General features: G+C 37.9%; 1 protein-coding gene across 7 annotated transcripts in view; it reads left to right on the top strand.

Annotated features, from left to right (window-relative positions):
* Positions 1–22,669, top strand: part of mprip (myosin phosphatase Rho interacting protein) — a 63,607-nt gene that overhangs the window by 3,539 nt on the left and 37,399 nt on the right. For all 7 annotated transcript variants that reach the window (XR_012369210.1, XM_055175515.2, XM_073866624.1 and 4 more), the window contains exons 2-4: positions 6,181–6,258; positions 6,486–6,551; positions 21,531–21,682. Coding sequence is in view for 6 of the 7 variants with exons in the window: in XM_055175515.2 (XP_055031490.2) it covers positions 6,181–6,258; positions 6,486–6,551; positions 21,531–21,682 (296 nt within the window). In the remaining variant the exon portion in view is untranslated. The remainder of the gene's footprint in view (positions 1–6,180; positions 6,259–6,485; positions 6,552–21,530; positions 21,683–22,669) is intronic.

Below are 22,669 nucleotides of genomic sequence, written 5' to 3'. Positions count from 1 at the left end.
AAATTTTCTTTGTTTTCAATTCTAGCAAGAAATTGGTATTGTAGTTTTCAAATATGGGATTATGACAAAGGAGCTCTTTCTTTCAAACAGAATTCCGTAATGCTGTCTATGAAGTCTGTCCAAATGCATTTCTCGGAGCTGCCCTTATGTCTTCGGAGTCTTTGCCTCATGAGACAGCAAGTCAGCTGCCTAAGCTTTCGGACGCAGCCTTTGTAATCAGAATAGTACTCTTTACCCATCTCGCCAGATTTTTGTAAATCATGCATGCACGAACAGGAGCATGTAGTATCTAGGCCATGAGGGAAATTGAAATTTGTCGCAATGCGCATGCTTCCAACGTTTGTGTACGTTTATAATTCAAATAAACTTTGCTTCGCAATGCTTTGCATTCAACCATGCGTACACATGAAAAACAAACTATCTTGTTTTGGGGTCCTAAAAATGAAAGATTTTCAAACCAAGAATATATTATGGTGACTTCATGCCCATGAGTTAATTAAGGCATGCACAAGTACAACAATGGTGGCATGTTTGTGCTATTCAAGATACAGAGTTATTAACGCTTTTCCAACTAATTTTAATAAATTTTTGCGCTCTATAGAATTTTTGCGAATTCAGTCATATTCATGAATCCATGGAAAGTGGATCATTTTGGCAGTGTCGTCAAAAATTTCAGTTTTTCACTACATCATTGTTGTGTAAACATAGCTTTCTGTTGTTTAATTGTTTGCTTTGGCACCATTATTGTCAAGGTTCAGTTAAGAGTGTTAGAGCAAGCAAATTATTCAAGTTACAGGGTTTTTTCTTTTTTTTTGTGTACACCTGCAGCTTTTTGTTGTCTTTCTTCCCAAATGTTTTACTGTTTTATAAGAAACAGCAGTTCTCGCTTTGTTTTAAATGCACGCAATAATAGGTTTATTATGGATTGCTTACGGCAACGCAACATGCAGTCTTTTTTGTGCAACGCTACTTTAACTTCATGGCTCGCTTTTGCAGCAGTTTAGGTTAAGACAGTGGTTTTCAAACTGGGGGCCGCGAGATGGTGCCAGGGGGGCCCCAGTTTTATGACATTTTATGAAATACATTAATTTATCATGAATTCTGTGTAATTAAACCTAGAAAAAATAAGGTTACTAACCAAAAGCACACATTTTTTTGTATAATTTAATGTATTTTTTTTTTAATTAAAAAGTTGAGTTTTAGAACAGTTTTTTGTCACAAATTTTCATTGGGGGGCTGCGAAGGAATGCACCGTACACAAGGGGGGCCACGCTGAAAAAGTTTGGGAACCACTGGGTTAAGATATCTGCGTAATAATGCACTTTCATACTAAACTCATTGAGAGGAAAGGGAGAGAGCATGCTCTTAGGAAAGTTTTTTTTTTTCCAATTTCTGATTTTTCTGTATGTGTGACCTGCCAATGCAGATTTCCGCCATTTACGTCAAACTATTATTGTCAAACTATAATTGACAGCATATAGGCTACAAACAAAAATCCACTTTTCTTTAATAAAAAACTTTATTTGCATTTATAAAATAAATTATTAAACATTGCACCTTCACCTAAACTGTTCAATTACATGATCTTCTTTCATTTGAAAAAAGAATCTCAAAATAAAGTGATCTCAAACTCAGTCAGGCTCACTGACATTGTTAGATGTCCAAATATCAGTTGGACAGTTGTGGTTAGAAACATAGTTCCAAGTTAGTATGACATAAAGAATTTGATTGATCTTGCTTTTAAACAAAATAAGCAAGCCAACATGCAGTGCATTCTGTATCCGTCATTCTAAATATATACAAAGTCCATTTCATGTTTTTAGTTTGTAAACAGAATTAAAGTGCTGTTTGAAAACTGTGCATGTGCGCAGATAGTTCACCCAAAAATGAAAACTCTGCCATCGTCTACTCACTCTCATGTTGTTACAAACCCGCACAAATGTATTTTTTCTGATAAACACGAAGAAAGATATTTTGAAGAATGTTTGTAACCAAACCGTTCATGGACCCCATTTACTTCCATAATAGGAAAAAAGAATACTATGGAAGTAAATGCGTTCCACGAACAGTTTGGTTACAAAAATTTATCAAAATATCTTCTTTGGTGTTCATTAGTACAACAAAATGTATCTAGGTTTGTAACAACATGAGAGTGAGTACATGATGACAAAATTTTCATTTTTGGCTGGACTATCCCTTTAAGACCCTGGGGAATCGCTGGGATGAGTGCTGTAGAAGGAAACTTGCAAATGAAGGAAATATCTTGTCTTTAGATGCAATGTACGTTATTTACAGCGATAATCTGACATTAAATTGATCGGAACTGATTAATTAGTGCTCCACCCCCTAATTGACGTCAACTATATTGGTTCAAACGACGGATGTGCGACAAAGCTACTATGTTTTTGGGAAACAGTCGTGACAAGCTATTTAGTTTGTCCAACTGTGCATCATCCTATGGCAGTTCAGAAGTGAGTAATGTCGTTGTTGGGGAAACGCACCCCTACGCAGAGTCCTGTACACGGGAGAGTGAACTGGTGGAATAATTTCAACGTGTCATTTGCAGATGCAGGGCAGGAATCAATTTAGACACGGCCGGACTGCATGGGCGATTCGGGTTGCGGTCTTTATGTAAAACAGATCACGTTTCCGGGGGCAGAATTAAATTAATACAGTTTTGGATAACCGGTCAAGAGCTGCTTCAACTGCACGTGTATGTGTTATGACTTTATTGCTTGCGCATCTGGCATCAAAAGGACCGTCTCGAAATCGAAATGTCTATCTAACTGGCCGGATTAGTGTTGGCCGATATGCCCCATTTTGAGAACGTTCATCGTCAGCCTGTGAGATCGCCGATACACGATAGTATCTGGGGGCGGGGCAGTAGTTTACTAATTTATTTATTTGTTCAATTTAGTGTTGGGCGATATGCCCTATTTTGAGATCGTCAGCCTGTGAGATCGACGATACACGATAGTATCGGGGGGGCGGGGCAGTAGTTTACTCATTTTTTTATTAGTTAATTTTTTACTCATTATAACAAGTCACTTGATGGGTGGACAAAAAAGAACAAGAGCAACACCGCCATGACAGCAACCTTCTTAAAACTGATGCCATTAATGCCAGCCCGTCATTAAAACCCTAACCATTATTACTTAATAACTGTAAAAACATGCATCTGCGCAAACACACACACACACACACACACACACACGTGCGCGCACATCCAAACAATTCAGTGCATTTGTTTAGTGCTGTTGCAGAAGACTACACGTGTCAAGCAGTGCTCTCAGAGGTGCTTTTTTAAACGCATTGGTCCAGCGGAACGCGATCATATTTTAAACACAATCATATATTAAACACGAGGGATGTATTGCTACAACTCATTGAAATGCATATCATAAACAGGATTAATACCTATAGATCTGACTTCGGACAGAGCGCAGCTCTCTGCACGTACGCGAGAGTGAGAAAGGTGCCAATATGCAGCGGGTCATATTTTAAACATAAAGTAAAGTTTGCCTCAGCTCGCATGAAACGCATTAAACTGAACAAAGACATAAGGATTACTACTTTAGTTTATGTTTAGACTTCGGACAGACGTGAGAGCGTGTGCACATGAGACAGAGAGAAGCGCAGCTGACGCGGCGCGCTGGATTTAGTGCTAGAAGGAGTCCAAGCCGCGCGCATTAAGCGCAGGTACGTGCAAGAAGGAATTCTCTCTTTACAAGCTCTTCGCGTAAAGTGAAACCCACAAACCCTAATGCGAGGAAAAGCATGCATTGTGGATGTTAATGTAAAAGTATGATGATAATAATAATAATAATAATAATAATAATAATAACCATTCGGCAACTATCGCCATGAAAGCTTGCCATTGGCGATATGTCTGAAGATCGTCGATACACGATACAACCCTAGTTCAATTAATACTCCTTTATGACAAATCACTCGATGAATGGACAAAAAAAGGAGGTAATTTACTCTAACTGTACGTACACACCGCCGCAGAGTTGAGCTTTCAAAGTTACCGGAAGTCATTCATTTACAATGGAAGCTGGCTTCTCTCAGCTGCAAGGAGCGTCAAATCCATCAGCATCACGTTTTGGCCATCTGGAGCGACCAGAGCATCAATCAGAAAGTTGAAAGAAGCTCAACTTTATGGTAATGAGCTATGACGTTGTTCAGCGGCAAAACGGCAGCAACTAATCGGAATATAGCCTAGACACACAGTCCAAGACATGGACTATTGCGTGCATGGATTACTTCTCGCAAGTTCTACAAGCTCCCTCGCGCAAATTGAAGCCCCCAAACACTCTCATGTGAGAAAAAGCATGCAGCGTGCATGTTTATGTGAAACTATGATGATAATTAAAATAACAATCACCAACTATTGTCATGAAAGCCCGCTATCGGCAATATGTCTGACGATCGCCGTTACACAATACTATTATCGGAACAAGCCTAAGCAGGATCATGCGTAAAATCGGCCAGTTCCGGTCTTTGGTCGGTTGAACGGTGTAGTATTTGAAGGCAAATATAAAGTATTAAAGAATAATAGTCTCTGTAGTCAGGGTACCTATTAAGTTGTTGTTTTTCTGTGCATGTTAGTGAGTGATTAAATTGGGATGTCAGGATCTTTGCAATATAAACATTGTGTTAATAGTCACCTTTTTAATGCTCACTATAATTTTGCCAAGTGAATTTTTCTTCGTCTTTTTATTTGTTTTACTGTTATCTGATCTTCTATATAACTTGAAGACTGAGTGCAGTGTTGCAATTTTTGATCCAAACAACCCTTTAAGTGGATGTTGGCAACACACAGTCATTTATTTAGCTTTCATTTATATAAGACTTTCAAACTAAAGTTTTCGCTTCCTTCAAGGAGGTTCTTTATTTCTCTAAGGGCCTTTCAGATGAGCTGTATGGAATTGAAAAAGATGACCAAAAATGGGATTTATCTTATTTTAGGATTGCAGAATCGAATCTTAAGGTTTTTACTGTTGAAAGCAAGAGCATTCAAATCTGTCATCCTCAACACCCATTAAAGATATACGGGTAGAATAGAAAGATACAATCTACTGCCTAGCCTACCAAAAGAAAACAACAGCAAATCATACAGTTTCTACATAATGCAATTGTATTTTAATTTGACTTCCAGCCCACATTTTCAAGATAGAAAGTTGCGTCACGTCTCGGTGCAATTCTCATGCAGAAGGAGGTCCGCTACGACACGGCACTCAAGGGACGGGGGCTTGTGAAAGGAAGTGCGTGTTGGGAAAGTGGAGCAGAGTTTCCCAAAGGTCGCTCCCACTTCAGAAGCTGTGGTTCAGCATGGAGAGGAGGGGGTTGTTTAGGTGGGGGTAGAAGTTCAGAGCGAGTGCATCCAGGGGTGAGGGGGATGCAGGAATAAAGTAGACCATTGGGACCTGCCCACCCTCTGGTTTCAGCCTGGGAGGAAATTGGAAGTTAAACCTGATGCGGACAGTAGGGCCGTAGGGTTAGGTGTGAAGCTGGAGAGAGGAAGCAGGCCTTCAGCGTGTAGAGGAAAACGCAGGGGTGTGCCGTTGCTTTTTTGGCTTCGTGGCCCATCAGAGTTAAATGCTTTACTCGCAGCTGTGTTTTGTTTTAAATCCCCCTTCCTGAAAGAAGAAAAAAGCTAAATATGGTCCCCAGGTAATTTCTGTTGTTTTAAAGAGATATTTATGGATATGATCTGTGTACATTAGGGTCTGGAAGGGCAAAGGTTTTGTGAAGATGTTTACCCTGATATCCCTTCTCAGTGTGTTAAATCAAGATCATTAACATGTCATCTTTAAATAAGAGGTCACATTTTTGATTGCAGGTGAGACGCATCTTGATATCACATTCGTACCCTTGAAGGCAAAACATCTGCTTGCGTACACCATAGAGAAGCTATATTTACATGCCTAGTCCTGCTCGGCTCCATCTTTTCACGAACCAGTAGCCTACATGTTCAAAGTAGTCAAGCTTGTTTCATAAAACGATCAAATTTTCCAACAAGTCTGTGGTTTGCGCCCTACTCTTTCAAGATGTTCATTTATTTTGAAAGATGGAAAACATCAACACAGTCAAACGAAAAGTTGTTTCCCTCTGACTTCCTTACACATGTGCCATTGTTTATGTGTGATTTAATATAATGTTTTGGTTTCATTGCAGGCCAAACCAATATATGGTGGATGGCTTTGTTTGGCTCCAGAGGGGACGGACTTTGACAATCCAATGCAGAGATCCAGGGTAAGAGACGAGGTGTTATGAAGTAATTTGGGGGAAGGGATACTGTTTGCCAACTGTTTGGTTTAGTATTTGTAGACAAATGTAGTTTTTGATACACCTGATCGTATTTCGAGTTGAAATGAACTAATGTTGTTGGTAATATGGTAGTATTTAGCATTGATAAATAGGCACTTTTTATAGTTCACTGAATATGAACATGACATAAATTATCTCTCATTTTAACACAGAAATGGCAACGGCGATTCTTCGTGCTTTATGAACATGGCTGCTTGCGCTTTGCATTGGATGAATCGGTAAGTTTTACATCGCACAATTGTACATCAACTCTCTGTGTAGATTGTTTACCTAATCTCTTGTGTGCGAATCAAATCACTCTGTAAGGAATTTTCTTCGACCAGACAAATAAAACCCACTAACCTCATTGGAATCCTTTTCAATCAAAGGAAAATATAACCATATCAGTACAAAAATAATCCATGAAAGGTTTGTTGCTTCGAGAAAAAGAATGAGCAAGGGATGTCAACCAGCAGAACATGGTCCTGTGGTGAGAGCCCAAGCCAGCCTGTTTATTTCACAGGAATGTGACATGGGTGACCAAATTAGCTGCCTGATCTTGACGGAGATTACTGAGTTTGTATGTAAACAGTTGGGCCCACACACATGCTCTTCACTAGGAAGAGAACGCTTGAGCCCTCAGTGTGGTGTCCCTAAAGACCCTGCACCCCTTTTGCTTATACTCCATTGGCTGTATCACTTCCTATAGGATTGTCCACTTAACGCAGTGCAATTTATCATTTATGTATGTAAAGGGAGGCAAAAGAAGATTTTTCAGGCTGGAATCACAGCATTTCGTTAGATGTCGGAGAGAGGACATTGTTTTTATTTTACTTATTGTATGAGTGGTGAAGACAAAAGATGCTAATTCAGGGTACTACAGAGTTTCCTGCCATTGTTATGCTTTGAAAATGTTGTCAGCTCTGTTGTCTATAGCCTTTTATCTTTGTGGGGAGGTTTCAGGAAGTGCTGTCAGGTTATGTCAAGAAAATAGCCACTTCAGGCTATCAACTGCTTTTAAAACTGAAATCCTTAACTTCTGAAGAAAAAAAACTGTTAAAAATAAACAAAAGGCAGTTATTGAGCAAAACTTATTACATTTAACTTATTACGTCAACTTGATTTTTAAAGGTAAGCTTAAAAACTAGGGGTGTAAGAAAACTTTGAAACATGCGAGTATCATAATATTTTGTTTGGCAAAACTGTATCGAAAAAAGGGAAAAGCAATATCAATATTTTAAAAATAAAAATGGTAGTTGTTTCATTTGGATCATATCCTGACCACTAGAAAGCACTCTTCTTTTCTCTGAACTTAAACAGTGGCAGGAAGTACTTGCATAGGGGTGCGCCACAAATATTTTTGCTAGGGTTTGCCTATGGTGGTGTGTTCTCAAGCTTTCCTAAAATAAAATAAAATCCTATTATATCCTAAAATAAGAAATATCCGTTTATATTGGCTCGCTTTACAGTATCGCAAACCCTGTATCGTGATCCATATCATAACGCGAGATTCTTTCTGTTGGGTACAATTTCGTGGAAAATTTCTGTTATTTGACTTTGATCTACATAAAAATTATTAAGTTACCTGCAATTTTAAGTTTCAAAAAGATATCAATCCTAATTAGGACTGTCACAATGATAAAATAATCATCTCATTGTGATTGTTTGACCTCATCGCGATGATTTCAGATCACCGCAATGATTGCACATCTCTCTAAAAAACACAAAGGGGAGCTGCAGCGCCTGTATAAACTCTCGTTTATGTGATGGCGCTCCTTAACTGACAGTGTAACGCGATAAATTGCAAAGCCATAAAGAACGTGGTATTTTTCACACAATTTACTCATCTCAGTAGCGCTGTTTTTACTGTCCTCAAAACGTGCTGATGTATTCCTTGTTCTGTGAAGTCCCTTCTTCAGAAATACGTAACGAGTTCTGATTGTGTAGTTTGTTTGGTGTGTTGTGATTCGACAGCAGCTTAGCTTGCCGTTAGCTTAGCTGGTGATTGATCTATTCATGTGGACTTTGATTTTGAACTTTGAGCTTTATCATTTTACAGGTGTTATTTATGCTATTATACCAACATTAGCCACACTAACTAGGGTTTAAAAAATGGAATAAGAAAGAACATGACCTTTATAGAAATGCTGCATTTTTTTGCAGCCACTACAGACATGTGGTCTAGTACTAATACGACCTTAGTAGGATTTGCTAAAATATTATTTAGTGATGCACCGATGTATCGGCCACCGATATTTATCGGCCGATTTTAGATGAATTTGAAACCATCGGCATATCGGCAATAGCACGAGAAAGGCCGATACCGATTGTTTATTAATTAACTGCATAAAGAAATCCATTATATGTAAAAAATGAGTTGATGTTGTTAATAAAAAAAATGCTGAATAGCAAAAACCACCTTGGAAGGTTGTCATGCTGTCTTATTATATTTGTTTTAGCTTAATTTGTGCCTCTCTTATTATGTTGGTCAGCTGAATGTTAATTAGATCCAATCCATGTTCAGTAAAAAATAATTTGATGCAGAAATAAACTAGCTAATAGACCAACTGTATAGTATTATATACAAGTGTTTGATATCGGCATCGGTCAGAAGTTGTCTGTTTAAATCGGAATCGGTATCGGCCAAAAAAAAATACTATCGGTTCATCCCTAATATTATTATTTAGGGTCTGTTCTGGTATAGTCAATTTATTTTGATTGCATTTTTATTTTCAGTAATTTTTCAGAGACTTGTGTTTATTTCTTATAAAGAATTTAAAGTTTTTGAAAGATATATTCATTGAATAATGACTCTTAAATATTTGTTATGTGTATTAATATTTACTGCCAGGTAAACCATGCGAAATATTTAATTTAAATATTCACAACAATGTGTGAAAAATTATTTCATGAACAAACAAAAACGAACTATGAGAATTAAATGTCAAAGCCCAAAAGGAGGCAATTAATCGCCATGATCGTTAAAGCCCTTAAAAGGCAATTAATCGTCATAATCGGCAAAGCTCTAAACAGGCAATTTATCTTCATAATCGTCACAATTTATGAGACGTCAGCCAAATTTCATAATCGTGACAGCCCTAATCCTAATCTTACTGATTGAAGCTGTTTTTATTGTTAAATTGTTATTCTTATTAATGTTGCATCTCCAGTAAAAGAGAACAAGTGGTTGCATTACAGCTGTCAGGTTTATAGTAAAGCACATGACATGCTGAGGCTAAATGGATTTTCATGAATGCTCTATTTGATTTTGTCTTCCTTTTAAAAATCTTCTCATAGCGTGGTGGTTGCTTTTTACAGCTATATTGTTAGAACTTGTCAGGTTTTAATCCAAAGTGACTTACAGTGCATTACAAGGTATACATTATTTATCAGTACGCGTGTTCCCTGGGTGGGAACCCATGAGCTTTTGCACTGCTGATGCAATGGTCTACCACTGAGCTATACTTTAATGGCTAAAGTTTTTTTATGTTTTTCCATGAACATAAGTTGATCTGAAACGCTCTCCAGACTTGTTTTTCACTCCAGAAAAAGCGTAGTAAGTTAATGTTACCGAATCTAGATGCTTAAAACTACATTATCTTACTAAGCCTTATAAGCATGTTTCCATCACTTGTCAGTTACGTTATAAGAGCTTGCCTGTAAGTAGCTATTCATGTACTTTCAGTGGTGAATTTTATAAACATGACTTGAGTTCATCGACTGTCAGATGTTCCGACTCTAGGTTTAGGATTGCATTTCCCCCCAATATGCCCTTATTTGGAGAAACTAAAGATGACTGCTAGTGACGCTGCTATACTTTGAGAATGTAATACCCCCCAAAACCACATTGAAATGTAAAATATGCTTTGAGACTTAAATCCCGCAAATAGAGCCCTGACACAGTACCTATTTAGACAACAAGACCCTGGGTTTAGAAAGACCAAAGAAAATCATCTCATGACAGCTTAAAGTGGGATGTCTTTGGGGTATTTTTCTGATTCTTTGAACTTTAGTATGTGATGTGGTACGGTCCAGTATTTCTCCACTGGTATTGCTTCAGGACACAGATCTTACACTGGGCATCAGTTAGTGACTCCAACACAGTGCCAACATTTTGTGGGACAATACAGTAATAAGCCACAAGAACCTGAACATTACACAGGATTTTCCCTGGCTAAAAATAAGGCGGATGTGGTGCTATCCTGATCATGTGCATGCATGTATGCCTACTGTACCTTTTAAAGGTCCCGTTCTTTCTGTGTTTTTTAAGCTTTGATTGTGTTTATAGTGTGCAATATTATGTGTGTTCATGTTTCACGTGTAAAAAAAATGCGGTATTTTTCACACAATTTACTGTATATCTGTATAGCGCTGTTTTCACTGTTCTCAAAATGGGCTGATGTCTTCCTTGTTCTATGAAGTTTCTCCTTCAGAAATACGTATCGAGTTCTGATTGTGTAGCTGGTTTAGTGTGTTGTGATTCGATAGCAGCTTAGCTTAGCAGAGCTGTTTGAGCCAAAGCTGGTGACTGACGTATTCCTGTGGGTGGAGTTTAGTCAACGAACCTTTTTACTGATGTCATTAGAGCAGGAAATAGAGGGCTGTAGTCCTAACCGGCTAAAAAATATGAATTATATTAGAGAAAATATATCGCCTGGCAATGAACTTTGAGCTTTATCATTTTACAGGTATTATTTACACACTATTACACACTAACTAGGTTTTTAACAAATGGGATCAGGAAGAACGTGACCTTTAAGTGTCTCAACGCTTAACAAGCAGCAATTTTTAAAAATTTGTAATAATGACTGAGGAAAATTAAAATTGTGAATTTATTTTATAAAACATAAAGGGGCGGTTTCCCGGACAGGGATTAGACTAGTCCTAGACTTAAACACTTTTAAGAGCTCTCCAAACTGAAAACAACTTTCACTTACAGATCTTAAAATACATCAGGGCCCTTTGTTTTACTTCAAGATGCACACAGGTAATGTTTTTAGTAAGGCATGTTGTTTAAAACTAGTTATATTTCCTAATTAAACTAAGGCCTAGTCCTGGATTAAGCTAATCCTGGTCCGGGAAACCGCCTCAAAATGTATTATTAAGTACAAGCAGTCAATGTGTTTGTTTACAATTAACAATCAAAAAAATTAATTGGCCACTTTTTGCAGTTTTTTGCTATCTTTGCAAAGAAAACTATTTTTTACATCTTATTGCTTATTAGAATTCACAGTTTTCCTGAATTTTAGGTGTTTTCACACCTAGTTCGTTTGAGCCCTCCAAATGCTCTCAGATCAGTTCAGGGTGTATATGTGAACAAACCAAGTGATCTCAGACCCCCCTAAAAGGATCCAGAAGTGAGCCGAACTCGGACCGCGTCGGGAGGTGGTCTGGGTGCGGTTCGCGTTTGGGTTCTTTTGTGGTTCGATTTCTTTTTGATGTGTGGGGTCGGTGAGGTCCCGGTCCGCTTTGCGTGTCTTTTGGACATTGTATCAAAATCAACTGCTGCACAGAAAGCTGGGATCTGAGTTCTTATGAAGTTGTGATGTGAACAAGAAAAGGTCTGAGATCACTTCAGTTCTGAAGAGGACCAAAAAAAGAACTGGGTCCTCTTTTGAGTCCACTATATTGTGAACACCAAAAGGACTGAGGTCACATTCAGCTGGTTCCTTTTCTGGTTCACTTTAAGTGAACTGGGTTTGGTTCTTTTAAAATGAACTATATGTGAAAACACCATCTGATTATGGATGGATGAATTAAAGGATTGATAGATGGATAGTTTAAAATGAAGTTTTTGTTTGAGTTTCTTTGGAGGAGAAACAGAAAAAAAGAAAGGTAAAGAGGAAGGATGACAGTGTGATGTGTACATTGAAAGAGGGGAAGTTTCATCAGGTTTCATCAGCTGAGATCATACTCATGTTTTCAGAGGCATACCCATAGACCCTTTTACAGCCAAGGTGATCAAATAGCCTGTGCGTGCATTTGGGCAACAGAAGTCATGTTATTCCCCGTTGGTTCTAACGTGTTAGCAACTCTGAAAGTTTATTAAAACGATTTCCCAGCATCAAAATGTCTGGTTGTTGTGTTTGGTTGCACTAATATAATATACGTACATATGTATCCGGCAACTTTATTTTTGGCCATCTGCTAACGTCTTTAATCCACTCCACTAAAGACAAGTTTACGCGCCAAATCGCGGGAGGCGCCATTACTCTACACATATGCATTTCATTTCCGCCGGAAGTGGTTTGCGCAGCGTCTGCCGGTGTAAACAAAGCGATTTGGGGACACGGTTCTACTACTTTGACTGGAGATTGCGTTACTCTCCCCCACCCGAATTCATTTTCTGAACTTGCAGGATAACATGACGATGTGGCCCAGCATAATATACAGCAAGATTTGCTCCTACCTTACTTCATGCAATCCATGGCAATAGATGGAAAAAGCAATGGACAATCTGAAATCCTTCGAGGCATGAACTGGATCTGATATCATCACGAACCGAACACTTGTTTATTAATAAACAATGAAAATGTCTCATTGAAATATTTTACATATTCATTACTTTTGCTGGTTCTTTGAGACAGCTTTTAGGTGCTGTTTATATGAATGTGTCAACACTGCATCAGCACAGAAAAAATTGAGATGGAGAGAATAAGATTTGTTTGACTTATCGCGCTTATTGCGGTTTGGAAAGAAACATTTTAAATATAGTGATTTTTCATGAAACGTTGATGGAGCAGCAAAATGACACGACAAAGTCATTTTTTTAAAATGGTGTTTATTGCGTTTTGGAAAAGAGCTCTTCATATATAAAATGAACACACACATATAGAACATATTCCAATTCCCAAGATATTACATAAGCAAATAAACAGAGGCGGACACTACTTGAGTATTTTTACTTTCTACAAAAAAGCTAATTTTCATGTATTTGTATTTTATCAGTGTTTTTCTTTGGAAAACATACATTCCAAATCATCTTTTACTTAAAAAATGTGTACTTTTACTTTCTTATGTAATTAGGTATTAAATCAATTTTAATATGCAATATAAAAGGAATACACAGTATGATTAACGTTATATGCTTTAGAATGTAGTGAACATTTATTAGTAAAGTAAAGTAAATTTTTTCCCAAGACAAACACTCTGATAAAGCATAGATGTTTGGAAAATGTACTTAAAGTACTCAAGTAGTGTCCGCCTCTGCAAATAAATAATAAACTGTTTTTACTATATCTCTCTAGGTCCGAGTCGGTATCAGGCTTGCGAAAAAATGTAAACAATTGAGCGCATGGACATTGCCTTTTCGTAGCTGGTTTGTGGTCGTAGCACTCACTGTCTAACCACTCGTTCGGGTGCTTTCTCGAGTGTTTGCAACCAACTACCGCACACATCATTCCCGAACCACCTTTCTTCATGTTGTAATTGTTATATCCTCTTTGTCACTGTGATATCAGTGCTTTGTCAGCACAACAGAGCTAGCTAGCAAAACAAACCCAGCCCGCTAGAACGGAAGTGGGTTGCATCGATGGGAGGAGTTTAAGACGTAGAGCGGAAATGGCTCAAAAACTTGTCTATAGTACACGGATCTGGTAGTTGTGTTGAAAAAGTTGATAAAGTCGATAAAGTTCTCAGTCTGTGTTCCTTCACTGCTAATTCTTGCCATACTTCCGTTGCCAAACTGCGCGTGCATACGTTGCGTCATTGCCACATCATCATTGTTTACAAACAGTAAAAGGGTCTATTCATGGATACTAAGAGAAAGACAGGCAGCATGTGAAAGACAAATTAGAGAGAGAAGAAATGACATTAGAGAGATTGAAGAAGAAAGGGAGACGCACAGTCAGAAAAAGGAACCAATGGTAGTTCAAGAGGCATCTCAACCTACTACTACGCCAGTCAATGAAACCGAACCATTGGCAAAACCAGTGAGGGTTAACAGTGCTCATCCAACCTCGACTTTACAAGCAGATGTGAACAGTCCCCTGCCTTTAGTGGAAGAGCCAACAAGAGTGTACAGGACCTCTCAAGACCCACGATGATGTCAGACCCATGACATCGGTGGGAGAACCAGTGATGGTTAACAAAGCTCCTCAAACCTCAACTATGCCAGCTGCTTTGATCGAAATAATCAAACATGATCAAAATGTAAAAAAAAATCGAATTCCCCCTGCCAAGTTCATGCATATGCTGATGTAAAGCTACAGCCAGCTACCTCTGTGTTTGAGGGCGCATTTGCACTATCCAAACCATGACACAGCATGATTGTTCGTGCTCCCTACTACCCCAGAAGCACTCAATCACACTGTACTTTTATTGATCCGGACCCGGGCACGCTTTCATCATTAGGATGCGAATGTTTTGAAGAAAGCAGAAAAGCAAAGTGCTCTCTTAAAACTGGAGCCCATCGTAATGTAATAGTATGTGTTTTTTATTCTGAGTTGTTTGATGCGCGATGACACACAGCCCTCTCACATGAAGCTCGGACATTCACATAACCCTGCTGCACACATTTTTACGGAGGCAGATGAAGGTGGGTGGTTGCGCAGTTGACGTTCTCCTTTTGAACCGAGCTATTGCGTGATTCCCAATCACATGAGCCCAAGTAAATCATGCTCGAGCCCACCTCTGCAAGCCGGCCAGGGCACGGATGTGGTACAAAGCAACCGCACTAGTCAAACAAACCAGGCTGTGAGGGTCAAACGTGCCCAGGCACGGTTTGGATAGTGTGTGCGGGCCCTGACTCGCTTCACTTGATGGGCATTGATGTCGAAAATGAGTATGTGGAGCATCATCAACTGCTGGAGGCTGCGATGAAGCCAGAAAAGTTGGAAAATGACAGCAAGGTCCCTCAGGTCCAGATGGTTGAGGGTTTAAGCCTATACTGATGATAATGACTCAGCAGAAGAATTTGAAGAGTCCAAGAGAAATACAGATAATGGTGCTCCAAAAGCAAACGTATGATTTTTCAAGATTGTTCAATGTAAACCTTACCTGTCATCCCATGACCACATGTTATAATATTTTAAAGGCCACGAGACCTGAAAGGAAAGGAAAGCTCTACTTGATCTCCTCAACTGGGATAAGAAAACGGTCAGGAAATAGGTGAAGGAATAAAAGAGAATGAGAAAGAAAACACCAAAATCATCCAGAATTAAAACATTTGTGAATCAACAAGCACGACCACTTCTCTAAGTCCTCCTCTTAATCAGACTGGTGTCATTGATTAACTGTTTGACTGTCTATCTGCTGTAGTCACCTGACCTCTCACATCTAAATCTCGCAATAGTGTATTTGGTAATTATTTTAAAAGTTTTTGATCTCTACTTTTATTATAAAAAAAAAAACTACTGGATTTTACATCTACTGAACAGAGGGGGCTGCCCATTTCTAGGTGTTGCATAAAATGGTGCTGTTTCATAGACTAGAGATATTACTGATTTAAGGTAATATAGACGCCATGATTAAGACGCTTTTGTACTATGGAGGGGTTTTGGGTTTTTTAGAGTGGATTCTGCATGTTTGGGCACATAGGAGCTCAGATCAGAAATGCTACTCAAAAGTGAAATATCATGCAAAAGCATGTAAAAGAAAAACACAAGATTATGGTGTCACCCTTTAAAGCTTGTTCATCAGGATGTATTCGTATTTTCACTTGCCCTAATAAGCACACTGGAAACTTTGCATTATGTGCCGTTATGTTTGGCATAAGTGTGAATTAGTTTGATATGTCAAGGTATTGAAATCAGCTATACAGACTGTAAATTAATTTATCCAAAAAGTCACCATATTATCAGACTCATATCATTCTCAACTGGTATGCCTTTTCCCATGAAGCACAAGGAATTTTTTTTAAGCACCAGTTCATTGTAGCCACATCTGTCAAGCTCCACAATAAGTGGAATAAAACATTTTGTATTTTATGAAAGAAAAATGCTAATACAGGTGTATGCAAACATGAGGACAGAATTTTCCGTCTCGGAAAATTGCTTTAAAGGAATAGTCCATTTTCTTAAAAGAAAAATCCAGATAATTTACTCACCACCATGTCATCCAAAATGTTGATGTCTTTCTTTGTTCAGTTGAGAAGAAATTATGTTTTGTGAGGAAATTTCTCATTTTAATGGACTTTAATGGACACCAACACTTAACTCTTAACTCAACACTTAACAGTTTTTTTTGTTTCAAAGGACTATAACCGATCCCAAACGAGGCATAAGGGTCTTATCTAGTGAAACGATTGTCATTTTTGACAAGAAAAATAAAAAATCTACACTTTTAAACCACAACTTCTCGTCTAGATCCGGTCATGATGCACCAGCGTGACCCCACGCAATACGTCATGACGTCAAGAGGTCACAGAGGACGAACGCGAAACTCCGCCCCAGTGTTTACAAGTGTGTTGAAAGAGGACCGTTACTACGTTGTTGTATGTCAACTGATACTAATTAATGTCTTTGTGTCAGTTTATTGTTTACAATGGTCCGCAAATGTGCGTTTTATATATGTAACATGTGACCTCCCTACGTCACTATGCATTTACGTTAGGTCGCGCTGGACCGGACCTAGACGAAAAGTTATGGTTTAAAAGAGCATATTTTTTATTTTTCTTGTCAAAAATGACAATCGTTTCGCTAGATAAGACCCTTATGCCTCGTTTGGGATCGTTTAGAGTCCTTTGAAACTCTGTTGAAAAAAACTATTAAGTGTTGAGTTAAGTGTTGGTGTCTATTAAAGTCCATTAAAATGAGAAAAATCCTGCAATGTTTTCCTCAAAAAACATAATTTCTTCTCGACTAAACAAAGACAGACATCAATATTTTGGATAACATGATGGTGAGTAAATTATCTGGATTTTTCTTTTAAGAAAATGGAATATTCCTTTAATAAGATTGATATTAACCCTTGTTTAACAGTGTAGTATTCACTGAGGTCACGATGTACCACATATTTAACTGCGAATCTTGTTTCTTTGGCATTCGACTGCAGTTATACCCTTATTAGGATTCCTACGATGCAGTACAAGTTTTTTATTTAAATAGATCAATAAACTCTATGCATTGCCTTTATATTTTCTTCCATTATCTGTAGACCTCTTATAGGCTCCCACCCCCAAGTAAATCCAAAGACTTTAATAAACTGGTGTTGAACGTTGGAGCACATAGCTTTAATTATTTTCTGCGTTTCTGACTACTGGCCGTTTTACAGGAATTTATACAACAAGTTTAGTTCTCTTCTGGATAAAATAGTATGAAATTAGTTATGTGATACATCTAGATGATTCATGGTGGTACAAAAAGATCAAATTGTTTCATGTGTTCAGGGCCTCATAAGGAGTGACGTGAAAATCTTTGTTGTTTTTTCTGTTCTTACACCGCTGGTGTCTCATTACAGTTTTTTCCTCAGCAAGAGTAGTGAAACAGAAACGTTGTTGCAGTTTATAACTGTGAGACACTGTAATTGCCATATTTGGCATTCCCTGGAGTTTACTGGCAGCTTTTAATATAGCTAGATCACTTAAAATGGCCATAAAAGGAATCAGGAAAAGACAGCACCTGTTTTACATCTAGAGTCGGAAGAACGTCTGATAACAGCCAGGGCAGACATTACAAGATTGCTGAGCATGACTGTCAGGATCTAGATTCTGAAACAAAATCTTAATCTCAGTTTGGTGCTTTAAAGGGGACATATCATGAAGATCTGACTTTTCAGTGCTATAATTGTGTCCCCAGTGCTTCTATCAACCTAGATTATGTGAAGAAGATCAACCCAGTAACTTAGTTTTGGTAAACCTTTCTTTGCAAGCATGTGAAAAAATAGGTAATTGTCAGAAATGGAAAAATACTGCCCCTAAATCTGCACTATCCAACCACTGCAGTGCCATTTAGTGCAGAGATCTGCTCATTTGCATTTAAAAGAACACATCCAAAACGGATTTGTGTGATATAGCTCTATAACATCTCTATATCATCACAGCTGTGATTGCCTCTGGCCTAATCACAGCCGTGATGAGAGAGAGCTATATCACACTCCTACTTCAGCGATATTGCTTAAATAGCAGAGGCTGAGGCCTTTGTCCTTCTTGAGTTTTGTGCCGAACTGACCACCAATTTGAGTTTTGAGTGGTTGTAGTGGTGCCGTGACCCAAAGAAAGTGAAGTCTGTATGGGTGAGTGTAACGGCGGTGGTTTAGCTGGTTTTGTTGGTGTCAGGATTCCCAGACTAGATCACTCACTGGTCGAGTCCCAATGAGAAATTGTTGCAAAGATTAATTTCTTTTACTAAAACAGAATAAACATCTAGAACAAGTAAATGAGCTCTTTCATGTGGTGGCCAGGAATGAAACATAATGCGATAGTGTGGTAGCCATTATTTTTTTGGATTTCAGTGGACTTTTGGTATGTGGCCGGTGTTTAGTCTGGTGGTTTTAGCCATTTCCCTGTGATAGTGTCTCATGTCTTGTTTGTGGTGTACACCTCCATCACTGTGGTGGAATATTTGATGGTATGGTTACTTGTATGGCTGCACAGTCATTGGCCAGTAGCATGTAGGTAGTTGACACGAAATTTCAATCAGTTTCACATGTGAATTGTAAAACTATTTTAAACCTTTTTCTAGTTTAAACTAATTTGTCACATTGCATTGTCACATTTGAGTCAGAGCAAAAATGTTACAAGTATGTACATTTTAACCTAAAATTCAAAAACGGGTTTACTGATGTTTTGTCAACTACCAGTGTATAGTATGAGGGATGAGGGCGTAGCCCTGCAGGGCACTCTTTATAAGGGTAACAGAATTTGATGTCATGACATGGATTCAGCCTGTGTTCCAGTGACATTTTGATGATATTTGAGATATGATATTAGGGTTGTAATAATACATTTATATGGATTGATTTACAGATTATATCTCTAACGATACGATGCATTGACTAAAATATTGATATAAGGTACCTTGATTTTGACTAGGGATGTCCCGATCCGATATTCTGGATCGGTATCAGGGCCAATCCAGGTTTTTGCCTGGATCAGATATCAGATCGTTGGCCGAAAACATGACCAATTCCGATACTGTGCGTTAGCCGTGGTTGTTACTGACAAGCTATTAAAAGGACAAAGTATTATAAAAGCACCATAAACGTTTTATGCACTATATTCAAAGTCTTTTAATTCACTCAATAGCTTCACGTGAAGGAACAAATGCGCATTTAAAGATATTTTAGTTCACAGAAACACTGTAACCTACTCGCAAACTGGGTTAATCCACTGGTGAAGCGGACGGATGAAACGCGTCATTCACACAAGATAACTGTAGGCTATATTAAAGATCCGATTTTATAAAGTCTTAGTAAGCCGTTGGATGGATGCAATTCACTTTGTGCTGAGCACACGATGCATCTATTCTCTTTGTGTTTTAACAGTTATGAACTTTCCTTTGCGGAGCGAGGATTCCCATGAGAGGATGATTCAAGGGCATCAATTCTGCGCCCAGAAATACCATAAACGTAGTGTGTATATGACTTGCGCGCATCAATTTTGCACTCGGAATGTGCATAAAAAGTCTGGTCAAGCACATAATTCACAAAATAACCACCTGCACACAAAACTTTTTTCCTTTGAAAGTTTTACACAATTAAGGAAAAAATATTTAGCATACTTAATTGATCAAACGTACCTATTATATGTTCTCCTAAACACTGCCATGATTAATAATTACTAATCATTTTAAATGATTGATTTTTACATTTAAAATTATACTAGATGTAGCAGAAAGCACTATACACATTTTATTACAGTAGTATCGGGCAGATATCGTCTGACATTCGGAATTCTGGTATCGAATTGGAAATGAAAAAGTGGTATCGGGACATCCCTAATTTTGACACACTCCGCATCCTCATTCCTTGACGTAACGTCCATCTACGTGTTTCTGCCAAAGCATGCGTTTTCGTTTATTTTCATCTGCTAGTGGCAAGCAAGTGAATGCAATGCAGAAACAAAACAGTTGGTGCAGCAAAAACTAAACTAGACGAGCGTGTGTTTAGCATTGCAGGTGATATTGTCCATGCAAAACGCAGTGTCCTCTCTCCTCCTGAATATCAGAAAAATCTTTTAAAAGAGATCACAGCAGCACTTTTTTGACTGTTAGATCTGAAGTTATGTGACAAATCAAATGCTTAAGTTTAAAAGCTTTATTTTTATATTAATTTAGTTTTCAATTTAATTTATTAACTACCTCAGTGATTGTCAGTATTGCACATTTTGGCACAAAATACTGAAAGACTTTATTTGTTGCCATCATAAGCTTGTTTTATGTGATATTTTGCTCATCATTGTTTATTTTTCAGTTGGGACAAATATTGTGCCATATTCTCAGTGTTTAATTAAAAGTTCATGTTTTATATTTTGGTTGCATTTGTAAGTTATTAAAAATGTAACTGCTGTACTAGACATGTAATATAAAATATCGTAATTGCTTCGAAGAAGTATCACATTGTATATTTTATCACATTGTAATAAACTGTCCGACTTACATTCCTATATGAGATATTATATAATATATGATATATGATTGAAGTACTTAAAGGTTAGAGGGTTTGATCTGCTGGCGCAACCAAGGTCAATGAAACAGACTCTGTCGTTAATTGACAAGCATTCATTAAGTAGTTGGTCAAATGAAAGAATGTACAATTGTGAACACCTTAAAATCCCCTTAAAGGCAATCTTCAAAATGTTTTAAACACATTATAATAAGTAATGATCTTATTATTTGCCCAGTACTTCTCATATAATTCATGTCATTAGATACTTTTCAGGATCTTTGACTCTGATCATGAAAAAACATGCTTTTAAGCCAGTGCCTTGAGCTATGATACGATTAAGATGTTGCGCTTTTGGATGCTTCGAACCGTGTAGAAGTAATTTAGCCATTTTGCAGATATGTGAGGCATGAAAGGCCTTTGCTGATTTTAGGGTTCTTGTTGTTATTGCCCAGTTGCTCTGTAGCTGGTAAACACTGCTGTTTGCGACAAGGTCATGGGTTCAATCACAAGGGACAGTTTTATTTATTAAATGTATTCCCTAGTTGCACTCCAAGTTGCTTTGGTCATCCATCAAGATTAAAATTAGTTAAATTAAGCATTGAGTGTATGCTATGATTCAACAGACGGATAAAAGCATTATCCAAATCATTTTTTTCATCTGGTATCCCTTACAGCCAAGCACACTACCACAAGGAACTGTCAACATGAACCTCTGCACAGACGTAATAGATGCTGAACCCAGGACAGGACAGAAGAATGCACTGTGCATCATCACACCTGAGCAGGAGTACTACATTCGAGGAGACAATAAAGAGATCATCAATGGGTATGCAATGGTTTACACCACCAATTCATTGTCAAGATCAACCTGAATTTCCAAACTTGCTTTGAGTGTAAATGAAAGTTCATCAAATGTATTTACACCAGCTGGATTACATTTAAATGTATTTTCGGTTTAATTTATTTATATAGCATTTAATAATGACAAAGTCGACCAAAGTGCTACACAGAAAAATAATATTATACTATTAGCAATAAAATAAAACAATCACAAAGAGTATACAGCATTAAAATTGCACAAAAAACTGAATACAGTAGTTACTCCCCAGTCCATTTGCCTTTTTTAAAAGAGGCCTCTTGGTCTGAGTTAGGAGAAAAGATCTGATAAGTAGTTTGGAGCTGAACCATTCAGGGACTTATCTACAAAAATAATACCTTGAACTGGCTTCTATACTCAATAGGGAGCCAATGCAAACTAGCCAAAACAGGTGAAATATGTTCCCTCTTACTTGTCCCTGTTAAAAATCTGGCCGCAGCATTTTGGACCAGTTGCAGGCGAGACAAACATGATTGAGACCCCCAAATATAGTAAATTGCAGTAATCCAGGCCTGATGAAATGAATGCGTGGAAAATGGTTTCTAAGTCCCTGGATGAAAGAAAAGGTTTAATTTTGGCAATCATCCTGAGCTGGAAAAATGCTGATTTGACAAGTGAGTTCATTTGTGCTGGGTCAAAAATAACTCCCAAATTTCTCGCATAGGTACCTACAGTGTTAGTAATAGGACCCAAAGTATTTGAGAGGGTATTGGCTGAATCCAGACATGCAAAAACGAACACTTCAGTCTTGAATCGTTGAATCGTGCCATCCAACTTTTAACTCAAACATCATCTGCGTAACAATGATATGGAATCTGATGCTTGCGAAAAATATTTGTTAATGGAAGGAGATAGAGAGAAAACAATATAGGGCCAAAGACATAGCCCTGTGGAACACCACATGAATGTAGATGGAAATACTGAACCGCAAGTTGC

Source organism: Misgurnus anguillicaudatus, chromosome 4 (assembly GCF_027580225.2).
Source record: "Misgurnus anguillicaudatus chromosome 4, ASM2758022v2, whole genome shotgun sequence".
NCBI lineage: Eukaryota > Metazoa > Chordata > Actinopteri > Cypriniformes > Cobitidae > Misgurnus > Misgurnus anguillicaudatus.
Note: the sequence above shows the minus strand (reverse complement) of the source record. Positions and strands in the feature narration are given on the sequence as shown.